This window comes from Ascaphus truei, chromosome 3 (assembly GCF_040206685.1).
Source record: "Ascaphus truei isolate aAscTru1 chromosome 3, aAscTru1.hap1, whole genome shotgun sequence".
Lineage (NCBI taxonomy): Eukaryota > Metazoa > Chordata > Amphibia > Anura > Ascaphidae > Ascaphus > Ascaphus truei.
This window is the reverse complement of record NC_134485.1, coordinates 60,741,424-60,756,225: the sequence shown is the minus strand read 5'-3', so window position 1 is coordinate 60,756,225 and position 14,802 is coordinate 60,741,424. Positions and strand designations below refer to the sequence as shown.

At 38.3% G+C, this 14,802-nt stretch overlaps 1 protein-coding gene across 1 annotated transcript in view; it reads right to left on the bottom strand.

Moving 5' to 3' along the window:
- Positions 1-14,802, bottom strand: part of MOSPD2 (motile sperm domain containing 2) — a 96,230-nt gene that overhangs the window by 26,729 nt on the left and 54,699 nt on the right. The window contains exons 10-13 of the mRNA XM_075594098.1: positions 5,904-6,013; positions 5,394-5,490; positions 4,656-4,752; positions 1,827-1,956 (exon numbers count right to left, since the gene is read on the bottom strand). Coding sequence (XP_075450213.1) covers positions 1,827-1,956; positions 4,656-4,752; positions 5,394-5,490; positions 5,904-6,013 — 434 coding nt within the window. The remainder of the gene's footprint in view (positions 1-1,826; positions 1,957-4,655; positions 4,753-5,393; positions 5,491-5,903; positions 6,014-14,802) is intronic.

Sequence of the window (14,802 nt, the reverse complement as noted above, 5' to 3'; positions counted from 1 at the left end):
CTTTGTAAAGGAAGATCAAGGTGCCAGAATGGCCCATCCTCTGTCCCTGCAGAGGGCCTGTGTTGATTGGAGGCGCTGCACCACAGAGAAATAAGGTAATCTGCACCCCTGTTCTGGCTCTCCCCACACCATCGCGGAGCACTCAGCCCTCCTGTTTGCCAACAGGTACACAGCCCAACACCTAGAAGTAGCTGGAGAAGGCATACCCACCCCAACCTCACTTAGGGGTAGGGGAAACAGGGCTACATGTGTAAATTGTATTGTATTCACACCAGGGAATTTGTGCACCCACATTTTACCTCTACAGTAGGGTAACTATGATACTGGCTTTGGCCAGCTTTTAATTGCACTACTCACAAAAGCATATGCTTTCTTTAACCCCTTTAGGGCTTTCTCATATTTTTCACTAGTCCATGGGACAATAATAATAATAGCATGTTCTTGTATAGCGCTGCTAGTTTTACGTAGCGCTTCACAGAGACATTAATTACATATATTCAGTGTAGGTACCTGCAAAATTTGGTTATGCCTTGACGTGGCTGCAGGCTTATAACACTTTGGCCAAAGGGTTTAACAAAATAACCCTTATTCATGAGATCACTATTTTATTTTAGCCTAATAGGGAGCAGCACAGGAATCGTTCTTTTTGTTTTTCACAATTTGGCTGCCCAAAGTACTGTGCATTTGTAAATGGTTGTTATACTGTAGCAGCCCAAGGAAGCTTAAAACATTATCAGTCAGTCATTAAAAAGGGCATGAAGAGTGGGGGGGAAGGGAGGGGTGAATAAAAAAAATGCAGCAAGTATTATCTAATACTACACAACTGATTTATAATATAAACATACATAATTTGAATGTATTGCTGCTTTAATAAACAAAAGAAAGATTATATCTAGAAGTACAACGCATATTTTTCACTTCGAACCAAATAACTCTTTAGTGAACCCTGAAACTAAGTAAATTACAGGTCCTGGGTCTAGTAAACACTACAGAATACTTCACAAAGGCTTTGAAGTACACTAGGAATATTAATTAGTCTGCTAACACATTTTAATGCTAGAGCTGCCTCTCCATCTTACCACTTTAATCAGTATGATGAGAAGCAGGGTAATGCAATAATGATAATTAATTCAATTAAAATGCAAAGTCAGGGATTCATTAAACTTCCATTCATTTGAATGGAAGTCAATGCATTGTTAACTTTGGATTATTCCACTTCTCGGGGTCACTGTAATTCTAAACATAACCTTCTGAAGCTTACGACCTGTAGGTACTCAAACTATAATAGAATGCTCAACTAAAAACAATGGGGAATTCAATCCTAGTATTGCCCATCAACTTTGTATTACCTTTATTTTCAAAGGTAGGCTTTTAAAGTTTAAAAGCATTTAAGTGTATGAAACTATAGAGTTCAAGTCTTCCAAGTATACTAAACTAGTGCTTAAGTCCATGTCCCCGCTGGCTACTGCAGCGCCCGCTGTTGCGGACGCTGCAGGGACAAGAGCCGCCCCACAATGGAGCCGGGGCCGCTGCGAGGGGGGGGGCGGCGCTGCGCTGCGCCGACAGAAACTCCTGCTCTCAAGAAAATTGAGGGCAGGAGTTGCGATGGAGTGCTAGGCCACGCCCCCACGGTTCAGCCCATGAGGACAAACCTGCTGGGTGACGTCACGCCCACGCCCCGTCACTCCCTCATCACGCCTCCCCCTGCAGACCGGGGGACTCAGCTGCACGCGCCGCCTGCCTCACAGACGCGCGTGCAGCGGGGCCGCAGCCTAATTGCCTATAAAGGACTGTTCTTGCACACACAAACATCAAAGCAAACTTACCTATGTTCCATGACTTTATTTCTGGGTACTTCCTTCCAAAACTGTGTCAAATCCTGTGTAGTGGTACCAGAGGGCTGTTCCATTTCCGCAGCCATCACTAAGAAGCGATCCTGAAGAGAAGCTACAAAGGCTAAGGAAAAAGAAAAACAAGTTAAAAAGAAGTGGTGCTGAATGTATTTGCTAATGCACATTTATGCAGAAAGATTATGAATGTCTGTGAAATCAGTCTCGCTGGAAAGATGATCTTTACAAGCGTAGTGCAATCAATCAAAAGATAGGCTTGCAATCACAAGGTAAAACAAAAAGGGTCCTGACACCAGCTCAAGGTTAGAAGTGAACAGGTATGTGATAGTTTAATTATAGATGGTGCATCACTGATAATATAATGGAAAACTAAAAAGAAAAAAGTATCCCGAGAATATGCACTCAAAAACACACTCTTTAATCAACATAAATTAGTCATATGAATTGAACCACATATGTCAACATTTTAAAATAAACACAGTATGGCTAAACACATTAATGACCTAAATACATGCTCCACACAATGAAACCTGCTGATCTACAATTGTATCCTACTGGTAAAGTGCATGAGGAGATAAAGGGCATAAAGAAACTATATCATAATTGGTAAGTTTTGCAAATGAAAAAGGGAACGTCTGTTCCCTTTTAATGCACACTAAATAGTTCCCTACCTGCCTCACTTCAGAACCATCATACATAAATATCTGCATACAGAATTCTCATCATATAACTGCAGGGGGAATTAATGTACATGCCTCCACAAAGACCCACGCTATAAGTGATGAGGGCAACGTTCTAACAATCAATAGGTAGAGCAGTCAAAGAAAAGCCTGGAGTGGCACTTCCTCTGAGCACTATAAAAAGCACATCCGGTGCAGATAACCTTTACCCTGGAAGCACACATGTACGAAACGCGCATTGGGCGTTAGCATCTTGAGAAGGAGCGAGATGCTGGGACATGGTCTCTGAATTGTCCGTGATGCCATCCTGGAAGCAGCTTGCAACGGCGTTTGTTAAGCGGTCCATGAGGTCCGCGATGACGTGGTATGGAACACAGTTACAAACAGGCTGCTCTAATTACTGAGACAGAAACAGCTACGTTTAATGACAATGCCATGAGCGAGGAGCTATTCTAGAACAGGCAGGGACTATTGCTACTACCAGGGTACTAAAAACCCTCTTGCGTTATGCCAAGTATTGGTTTTCCTCTGACGGCTCTACCTATTGATTGTTAGAATCTAGCCCTAACCTATAGCATAAATCTAGTGCAGTGATTCCCAACCAGGGTTCCGTGGAACCCTGGGGCTCCTTGAACACAGACCCTCCCCCCCCTCTGGGTGTTTTTTTTGGTATGTATTTTGTAGGGTGGATTGAGAGAGAGTGGGGTAATTGACGGAAGGTAGGGGCGAGTGAAAGAAGAGAGGGGGCAGGAGGGAGTGAGTGAGGAAAAGAGGGAGCAAGAGTGAGACGCAACCATTTAGTGTGTATTAAAAAGGGAACGGCTGTTGACTTTTTGGCTTGCAATCCATTACCAATTATTATATAGCTTCTTTATGCACTTTACAATATCTCCTCAGCATTTTACCAATATGATACTATTGTAGATCAGCAGGTTTCATTGTGTGGAGCATGTATTTAGGTCATTGATGTGGTTAGCTATACTATATTTATTTTAATGCGTATCGGTTATATGTAATTTTGTATTTTGAAATGTTGCCATATGTGGTTCAATTCATATACGACTAATGTCACTTAAAGGGTATGTTTTTGAGTGCATAATCTCGGGGTACTTTTTGCTCTTCTTTTTCATCTTGCAACTACAGGCATACCCCGGCTTAAGGACACTCACTTTAAGTACACTCACGAGTAAGTACATATCGCTCAATAGGCAAACGGCAGCTCACGCATGCGCCGGTCAGCATGTCCTGAACAGCAATACCAGCTCCCTACATGTACCGAAGCTGTGCGCAAGCGGGGAGACTATAGAGCCTGTTACAAATGCGTTATTTACATCAGTTATGCACATATATGACGATTGCAGTAAGGTACATGCATCGATAAGTGGGAAAAGGTAGTGCTTCACTTTAAGTACATTTTCGCTATACATACATGCTCCGGTCCCATTGCGTACGTTAATGCGGGGTATGCCTGTACAAGGTTCTGAGCTTTCGCTATGGTGTCAAAGCTATAGGCTGAGGAAATAAATGCGTCTTCCTCTTGTCATATATTCCTCCACATGATAAAAAAAAAAAAAAATGCAGGGGCAGATCGTGGTGTAGCCCTATTGTTTTCTCGTGACAATAAAGTTTTTTGAATTCATCCGGGACTTCTTGGAGTATGTCATGCGCAGTTGCGCCGGAGCCCTTCCTTTCCATATCATTACAAGTGGCAAAACAACGCCAAACAAAGGTATGCACAGGACATCAGACCTTGTAATGAAAAAAAAAAAAAACTGAACTTGAATGAACCTCATCTAAGCAATACAAAAACCGGTGTGGTGTTCTATGAAGAAGAGTTCATTCTCTAAACCATATTAGAAGCAAGCATGCTATTAACCATCCAATTAAGATAATTATTTTGTTCTTTTGTGTAAATACAATAAATCAAAATAAATCTGAGAACTACAAGGGGGTAACGAAAACAACATTTTCTCCATACAGTATTTCAGCCAATATCAGGAAAATCCAATCTGACAAAAATGTTCAGTAGAAATGACACAATTACTGATAGATACAACTTGGTTGATTACAAAGCTTAATGATTGTGACAGGTGTTATTTTTATTTAGTTGTAGGAATTGACTAACCTGCATGAAGGGACACCACTATATCCATTGTTGTGCCAGGTTCACAGATACTGTTACTTGGTTTGACTCTGTACTTATCAGGGGCAGTTGTCCTCACCTAAGACAGATATATATATATATATTACTTACTTGTATGCTACTATCGATAACGATGTGCTTCACTTTACATGTCATTATTTTAGAAGTGCAATTTTATCATACTATTTAACTGTTTAAATAAAACTAAAGGTTGGAAGTAGATTCAGATACCACAAATATTATAGCCTATGCAAAAAAAAATTGGTGTTACAAAAAGGTCTATTCTTTTATTATAGTGGTTCAAAACAAAATAAACTTGGAACGCTGGCTTGCAACATAGAGTGCGATTCAATATACTCTGAAGTGGCCAATTACCCTCATTCAAGTCAATGCTTCAAAGCATATTGAATTAACCTCATAGTTGAATTGCCTTGACTATAAGAGATCAATAGAATAAAAGAGAAAGTAACCATAACAACACTCCTCCTCCCACCCCCCCACCCCAAAATCTTCATAATGGAAACCATGTAAGTCAATCTAGTGGACACACAATTAGACTTAGGGCCTGATTTAACATGGTCCAAATGTGCGATTGGCAAAAAACAAACATTCGACTCAATGGCAGTTTTCCAGCCAATCGCAGAACAATTGGTCACTTCGGACCACATTGAAACTGTCCCTTTGAATTTAAAGACACAAGGAATATTTCAAAAAACGTACCCTAAATGCTACTGTATGTTTAGTCACATTACTAAGAACAATTAAGCATTTTCTTTCTCCACTTTCTCTGGATCCAAAATGCAATTCTTCTGATGGACTACCGTATGTGGGAAAAAAAAAAAAAGAAAATAAAAAAAAGGTAATTAATTTCAACTTTTTTTATAAAAGTATAGAAATAATATTTGATGCAAAATGACAGATGGACTTTATTACAGATCTTTTATGTATGTTATCTGCAAGGACAGTAAATGAAACAGTGTAATTCCACTGGGAGTTTTACTCAAGAGTGAAATAGAGAAAAAACAAAAATATGACTGGTTCAGAAACAAGACAGATCAGCAAACTTTAGTAACCAGATATCAACAAGAACATACTTAAAAAAAAATTAAACATTTTTTTTAAAGATGTCCCATGATTAGTGTCAGCAGTTTAAGAGCAGTCTTTCACAATTTTCAGACAGTAATACCAAGAAAAACCACAATATAAGCACATTGGCCTGTTTTACCATACCTAATATGTAACAAAGGTCCTTTAAAAACACTTAATGCTTTCTTGTTTTTTTGCTTTAGGTCTGTTTTTTCATAGTCTTCTTGTTTAAAATGGTCTTCTGTGCAGCTCATCTACAGAAAGAAAAATAGGCACAATTCTAAGGTTAGTTGAAGTACTGTTGTGCCCACGGTTATTCTAACACAAACCAGAGGCAATCGCCAAAAAACCCAGGTACTCGCTGGATACATACGTTAAACTTGCCTTAAACTAGACCCAGCATTTCTGCATTGATTAATGGCCAATCAGATTAACAGCGGGGTCCCTGGCAGTCCCATTCAAACTGAATGGGACTGTCAGGGACCCCTGCTGTGTTAATCCTATGGGTCATTAGTCAATGCAGAAATGCAGTAAACTTACCTTAAACTAGCCCAGCACATACCCAGAATGTAACCGGGCTAGTTTAAGGCAAGCTTTAGAATACTTGTGGTCTCGTCTGTACAATGATTTAAAGTGACATATAGGAAATGCATATTTTGTAATGAAAGGAACAGTGTTAAAGAGCAAAAGAACAGTCTAAAATAACTTAAGGCATTGAACATGATGTGCTAAATGTCATCCAATGAAAATAACAAATGCACATTTTCAGCAGTATTGCAGTAGTTTGACTGAGAAAATACATTGACAGAAATGTCCTTTTAAATTAAATAATTGATAACTAAAATATTTTGCATGGAATCAGTTTAGTAACATTCAGTGTTCTACTTCCAGTTATAGTGATGCTTAGAGGGCAAGTAGGAAAGATCATCCTCGGGATATATAAATTGTTATAATGTACATAGCTTTGGAAACCACACTGGCCTCTTTTTAAAGTTTCCAGAGTTATGTCGTCCATTAAAGGGTATTGCAATATGTACATACCAGAACAGTGGTTGATATAGACAGTGACTAGTAGTAACACATTCGGAATGTCTCCAAAACTCAAAGTGAAACTGCAAGACAAACATCTTCACCAAGTCAAGTATTACAATGCATAGTGTTAGAGAAGGAGCATGGGTTGATCAATAAAAAGATAATTCAAACGAGAGCAAAAGGGGTGGTGAATAATTCCTCCAAATAATAGCGGTAGCAACCGCAGCATATTACAAACGAGTCTCTAACGCTCTGATGCAGTCACCAGGACATTCGTTATTTTACTACTCTGTCTTCTTGACAGCTCTATACAGATGTAGCAGACATTATTGCACCCGTGTGCTGTTATTTAACACTAGTGCTATTGAAAAGATGGTTGACATAAGCATTATTTAAAGCATTATTTTGCGTGTTAACAGCGATAATGTCTGCTACATCTGTACAGATGCAGCGGCTGTTATCTGATCATTTCATGAGTTGTATTCCTTTGCTCACCCCGTGTTGACTTCAGATTTCTTGAAATTTTTTCGCGTTAAGACGCGAGTTTACGAGTGTTTTGATCAAGTGCAGAAAACTGCATTTTAGCGATGTCTGCAATACCTTCGAGAAACTCAAGTGGGCGATCGCGAGTGGTCTTAAAAAAATCTAATTGCAATTCAACCTGTCTTTTATTCCCGTACAGTACTTCAAGTGGGTGTTACCATGACAACGCGTTGCTGGAAGGGAAGGTACTGTAAGTGTATTATGGAGGCTTCGTGCGATCCCCCGGCATTTAATTTAAATGACTGGGGAGAGAGCGCGGGACCTCTAGAACGTCTTCAGCAAGCAAGGTTAATTTACAATGGATGACTGTTGTCGCCACTCTTTATCTAGTTTTTAAACACCTGCAAATTGAGTACACACAACTCACTGTTGCCCTGTGCAAAGGGATTCACTTTTGCCATTTGGCGGAAACACGCAGAACTGCACCCAAACAAATCACAATCACATTAATCACGGAAAATCAACAACAGTAAACATGCGTGTGATTGACCGCCTTCCCAGAAGATTAACGAGTGAATGCCGTGTGGAATACAGCACTTTACGAAAACGGCACCAAGAAATGATCGAATAATGGCCGCTGAATCTGTATGTCACTTACAGATGCAGCAGACGCTAATGCTCCTGCTGGCAGTCTTCAGTGGGATGCATACTGTACAATGCACCAGCAGGAGCAGACTCCATTGGCTTTCCATAAACCGAGCGCCAGCAAGTGCAATCATTCCTGCTACATCTTTATAGCACCTGTCACAAAACACTGCCCTTTACTGGTGTGTCTGAAGCCAAACAAACAAACACTTTAAGAGAGTTAACTTGAGGGCCTAGTGATGTGAAAATCATCAGCAAAAGCAATCCTGGAGGTGCATACTGTATGTAGCAGATATTTATGTGGATATCTGTGCATATCCCAATGAAATGGAGCTGCAAGGTACGTTACCCGTGGCAGTTCATTTAACTATTTTGGGTGTGTGCCGTATATATAGCATTACACATTTACCTCGTGACATGCCACTGTTAAGTCATTCTTTGGGTGTTATACATTAAAACGTGACTGTGCTCATTTCGACACTACTATAAAGAAACACCAATTCACTTCAATGAGAGTTTCCTTGCGATAGTGCCTTCATTGGCACCGTCACAGTTTAATGAATAGCCTCCCCCAAGAATAGCCTTTTGCTATGCTGAATGTTAAGACATACATTTAGAAGTAAGCATTTAGAGGCCAATTAAAAAAAATAAAAAAATCATAAGAATATTTTCCAGCTGTGAAGTGCAAATATGTTTCAGTGTGTTAGCAGTACTCTAAAACCCCTAAATGTCAGTGGTTGTCCTGCTGCTATATCTGTAATCACACTACTGTAGGTGCACAAGTGCTGCTATGTCTTTATTTGTAATTTTAGTGCGGCTGAGTGTATTAGTGCTGCCATTTATTACTGTATTAACAGCACTGGAGACAAATATGTAAGTTAACTAAACTAGTGCTTTAATGTCATGTCTATCAGTTGAGGATTGTGCTACTTTGCCTTGTTCTGGTAAGAACAGTTCAGACATCTCTCTAAAAGCAGTTACTATTTTCTACGTTTCACAATGTTTACAGAACTAGGTCTCACACTGCCTTTTTAATTGTTGTTGTGTTCAAACGGTCACAGTATAGTTAACAGATCATACACAATAAGTACTGCTATTGCTTGATGTTGACAGTGCATTGCTGCCATGTCCTCAGCTGTACAAAATGTGCTTATTCACATTTGCCAAGCAGGGAATCAATGCTATATTTTCTGTGTAAACAGCACCAAATGGCTACCTCAGTTCACAGGTCAATAACACTGCAGGCACAACTAAGCAAGATGTAGCAGTTGTGCAGGGGTGGGCAATTCGAGGTTTAAAGGATATCCCTGTTTCAGCACAGGTGGCTCAGTCAATGACTGTATCTGTGGCCCTTGAGGACTGGAGTTGGCCACTCCTGCAATAGTGCATTGATTTTGGGGTTCCTAACACTGCAGGTCTAGCCATCTCCTATAGTTTTACAAGCTGTGCACTGCCCTACAGTCTGCAGACACTGCTATGCCTCACAATTCATACATGTCATGTTTGTAAATCTTTCTGGGTTAAAGCAGCAATACTACATTTTCCCCCCGCCCCCCCCTTTCCTTCTTTTAATTATGTTTATATGTAAAGCATATGACAATGGAGAACTCTACATTCTGTAAAAATCCTGATTGCGTGCCTAACATAATGGCTGCTTCTGTCAGTGTAATGCAGCAGCTACAATGCATCCTTATATATTACTAAGCTAACGTTATCTATGGTTACAGTTTGCAGATCAAACTGCTGGGAAAATTGGCAACAAATTATCACAAACAAGAGAGTGTTACAAAGATCTGGCACTGCTTGGAAGGTGGGCTAAAACCTGACAGAAACAAAGAATGCTTTAAAATTAGTTAAAAATTGCATTAAGAGTTAAATAATAATTTGAACAAAAATGCAGTATCAAATTCTAAAGAACTGATTTATTAAAAAAAAAAAAACACCATAAGATTTCATATTTTGCTGCTTTAATGCTTGGCAGGTACAGTTAAACATCAGTTTTTATTTTCTTAATATGTGTGGTTTGGTTTATCTTGGTACTTTTACATACTACATACACTGTAGGATAGCACCATAGGTAAATGAACAAAAAGCTATCGACCACATTGCATAAGGTTACCAATTTGTAAAAGCAAAGCAACTACACACGCTGTTTTGTATCTCATTTATTTGGATAGAATTGCAATGACAAATTGATTGAACATCCTCATCATGAGACGTATGTTCTGAAAGGATAACATTAATATTCATAGCATCATGTTATACTCAGAAGTTTAATTAATGATTACAAATAAATATAAAATAAGGACAAATTACAGCCAAGTTATGGATTACTTGCATTCCATCATTTGCGCTTTAACTTCGCTAAACTGAACACAAAGCCATGTACCAAAATCACATGGAGGGCGAGTTCATTTTCAGGAGCTGCCAATGTTTGTCAGTTGTGAAGAAATTGACCAATGTTGATAAGTTCTTAAAAAACTTTCAACAAAACAGTGATGGTGTAATACTGTATTTGTCAATTTTATAAATAAATGTCCAAATATGTGATACAGTCCGGGTATAAGGACATGGAACGTTTGCTTACTGTATTATGGATTCAGAAACCAGTTTAAAAATATATCATCATTTTCAAAGTAATATTTAACCATATTTGTGTGCATGCACAAAATATTGCCATTAAGCAGTAGAGTGAAACAAAAATATAACACTATCCACAGCATGCACTATCCTCCGATATGCATTATTGCACTGCGATCCTGTGATAACCGCCATTGACTTGAAAGGCAGTTAATGGGTTAGTGGTGTGATAATCTGTATCGTATGTTCATGTTCTACCCCTATGCTTGGAAATTCTATTGAGTATTGTGTATTAGGATAAAACTTTTCACTCTATAAAAATTATCATTTTAAAATGCACCATTTTAAGTAGACAGGTACATTCATTAATATTTACTAGGTGGTGCTATGCCATCCATAGCTGTAAGACACCATTTTAAGTAAACCGGCCTTATGGTGACTTTTGCCGGATGGAGTTTTCTAGTCCACAGACATATTGTATATTACACACTTTTACGCAGAGATCGTCGTATATGTGTCTAGTAGCAACAGTTGAAGAATTAGCAACTCTAATAAAAACTACAAACACGTAGAGCTTTAGAAATAAAACATTTTATTTTCTTCAAAGCAAGCAGAAAAGGCTTCTTCTTTCTGAAAAGAAATAAATAATGCAGTTGTTCAGTAGAACAGATACAGTATCCTGTACAAAGAAACATGAAATGGCAATTTTAAGTAGATATATCTTTTACTACATGATGCTATGACTAATGGTTTTCATTACAATCCATTCATTACTTTGTATGGTGGAGTTTCAACTGCGGGCTTTCCCCCCCACATACTGCAATAAATACTGCCTATTACAAAGTCAGAACAATGCTTGTTTACAAGCTACTAGTTATTCAGTAATACAAAATAGCACTACTTCTAATAGACTGGAACAAAAGTAGCTAATGAATTAATATCATATGAAGGCCCTGGTGAATTAAATACGTTCCCAAATTAAAGAAGACTGAACCATTTCACTGTGTTAGGGACCCATATTGTCACAGCAGCAAAAATGCTACTAATGCTACTCGTGGTTTAAATAAAGCAGTGAACTAGAAAAATGCAATTTAAGACATGAGTAAGCATGCCACATTAAAAATCAAATACTAAAACGATGGTTCTAAAGTTAATTAAACTTGCTGAAAGATCATTGGGCTGAAATACGGATAGTCTGAGAACAGAATGGCTCAAAACTAAAAGGATTGTTCAGTAAAGTTCTAGTCAAAGATACAAATTATCCTTGAAAAATATGTGTGCGCTCTACATCTATATTTCCCCTCATGGCTGGCCACTTCACCTTGAATAGTACAAGATATTGCCAAAAGTATTTGGACTTTCCTTTTATTCCCTTCAATACTGCAGCTTTTTACGGTGCATGTGTTGTTTATTTAGACACTGAAGGACAATGGGTCAACCACAAGATACTGATGGCAGGTTACTTGCCTAGTGCATGATAAAATATATTATATGTATAGAAGTTTCATATTTACTCTTTCGTTTTGCAATTTAGAAAAGTGAGCAATACCCTCCTTTTAAGGTAAAATCAATGCTTTTGGGGACAGGGTAACGTTTATAACCCTTTGTTTTATTGCCATGTTTATTATACAAAACATATTAATATGATTCACACATCTTCACTCTGAAAGCGACTTATTGTAGGTAATATAGAACACAAAGAAAGCTTCATAGGCCAAAAGGGTTTATTTTTTGCCCATCTTTTGTACCCTGGCTAACAAGACATACTCTAAAATGAGACACGCTCTAAATTGACGTGGATTATAATTGTAACTATACTTGTAGATCATTTTAAGCAACTCAAATAAAAACCAATGCAAAATAAATATAGGGAGAACACCACACCCTAATGCTAATGGCATGTCCAGACTATATCCGATATATAATTGCATAGGTGCATGTAGGTTTGCCATAGGCAATACAGAGAACAGCAGTCACGTGGATGGCTGGGTGTGATTCAGGGTCTTAATATCACTGTTTTTACAATAACAGCATGCTGGTTTATTGTCATTTCCCACTTTCGTTACTATCAACATAAGGGAGGGGGGCAGGGGGTAAGGATGTTGTTGTGTAGAAAGTTATCAGCCGTAAATGTGAAGGGATTAGCCAGAGTGGCCAATTAGTTGCAAGCCTCTCTGTCAGCAAAAAGGTGAAAAAAAGCTCTGCATTTATCATGAGTATTTCATATTCTCAAGCGTGGCGTAACATTTTATGTTAATGTTTTAAAGTTTCAATAATGTCTAGAGTCTCTACACTGCAATTTGGAGCACTAAGATGCATTGCCAGCTCTCTGTATGGCACTCGCAGTGTTTGTTGGGGGAGCCCTGCATTTCTTATAAGTGTATGGTGAGCTACATTTTTGGTTTAGCTAATCAATTAAACTTGAATGTTTCAGAATATTAATTTATCAGCGAAATTTTTTGTAACTTAAGTCATTACCATCACAAATTATCCTCACATGATGAGCTTGTGACCGAGTTCCCCCTGTACAGTTCCACTTCTTCAAAACCACCAGGCAAATCATTTGTTAACCTTGTGCTCTCTGACTGCAATAATAAAGTAAAAAAAAAAAAAAACATGTGGAATTTAGGAAATTATAAAAACTATTTAACAAACAATATATATATATAGATCTAGAATTTATTGTACACTTACTGCTTGATTCGGACAGAATGACTACAGGGTCTCCTGGTTTTCCATTGATGGTTAAGATAAAGCTGAGTAGCACATTTAAAGAGAAGAGATGATAGTGCAGAGTCAGTGTTAAGCAGGACAGGACACATATGGAAATAAAGGAATAATGAAGCAAGGCGCATGCTCCTTTTCAATTCTTGTCATCTCTTGCTTCAGAAGTAGTCTTTCTTCTTCTACCCATGATCTCTTGACTCCTAACATTTAAAGTTGACCAGTAGCTGCATGATGTTAAATCTTAAAAGCAGTTATCCACCACTTTAGAAAAAGCAAATGATATATTTGAACAGTTTAATGTGACTTATTTTCTGATTGCAGTTCATGTTGTTCACAGACCCACATACATATTAATAGGAATTAAATGTAAAGTCAATCAAGTGTTTATTACATGGTTAGCAAGGATTTAAAAATATATATATTTATAACAATTTTCCTTTTGTTTCGAGGTCTATAATTGTACTGGATATTAGACAAATGTTTCACCTTCCATAAAGGAATAATATAGCTTACAGCTTACCCCAGAAAAGGGATGAAAAGATTCACAGGCTTTACTAGAGGAATGGAAAGTGACATATTAGCAAATCTATATTAGCTACATAAGCAGCTCCAAGGTTAAACAATCAAAAAGGGAAGTCTTATTGGTTCTGAGAAATCGAGACTAAAAAAAAAATAGAAGTGAATATAAAATATGCTTAATTCCTTGTCTACATTATAGCAATTTTCCCTGGTTAGGGATTTGCAATATTACTCAGAACTTCCGTTCTCATCAAGTTCCCATGTTAGTGAATCATATTTTTTCACCATAAATTATTGTGTTGCAGCTGTCATAAGGCAATCACAGAGAGTGCACAGAGTTCGTCACACAAAAGCACTTGGTACTATCCCATTCTTGTAACTTTTAATCTGGTATCCTTGTTTAGACCAAACTATTGGGTTAGCACTACATAATAAAACATGGCTCTTAATCTGAAGCTTTGCTTAAAGTAGGAGGTTGCAATGCAATCAAGGGCTCTGAATTTTAGCCTAAAGCAAGGGTGGCCAACTACAGTCCTCAATAGCCACCAATAGGTCAGATGTTCAGGATATCCCTGCTTCAGCACATCTGGCTCAATCAGTGGCTCTGTTGTTGACGGAGACACTGATTAAGTCACCTGTGTTGAAGCAGGGATATCCTGAAAACCTGACTTTTTGGTAGCCCTTGAGGACTGGAGTTGGTCACCTCTGGCCAAAGGGGTCTACAGAATATAGTGCCCAGTAATATAAATGTACACAACGTTCTCAATAGTTGACAGACCCTGACAATCATTACAGATTTTCACTTATTTCTTTAGCTTCACTTTTTAATTCTCTATGCAGAGACTGGTTTTAAATGGATCAGTGGGTCTGAAACTAAAAAGGATCCCCACTTACAGATGTAGCAAGTATTAATGCCACCTTTTCACATGCGGCTAAAATCAAAACAATGGCTGCTTCACACGTTGCACAAGTCCCGCTACTAGTGGGAGTAATAACGACAGCTACTGCTCACCACAAAAACTTTTTGCAAACAATTTAACAACCTAGTTTACTTAAC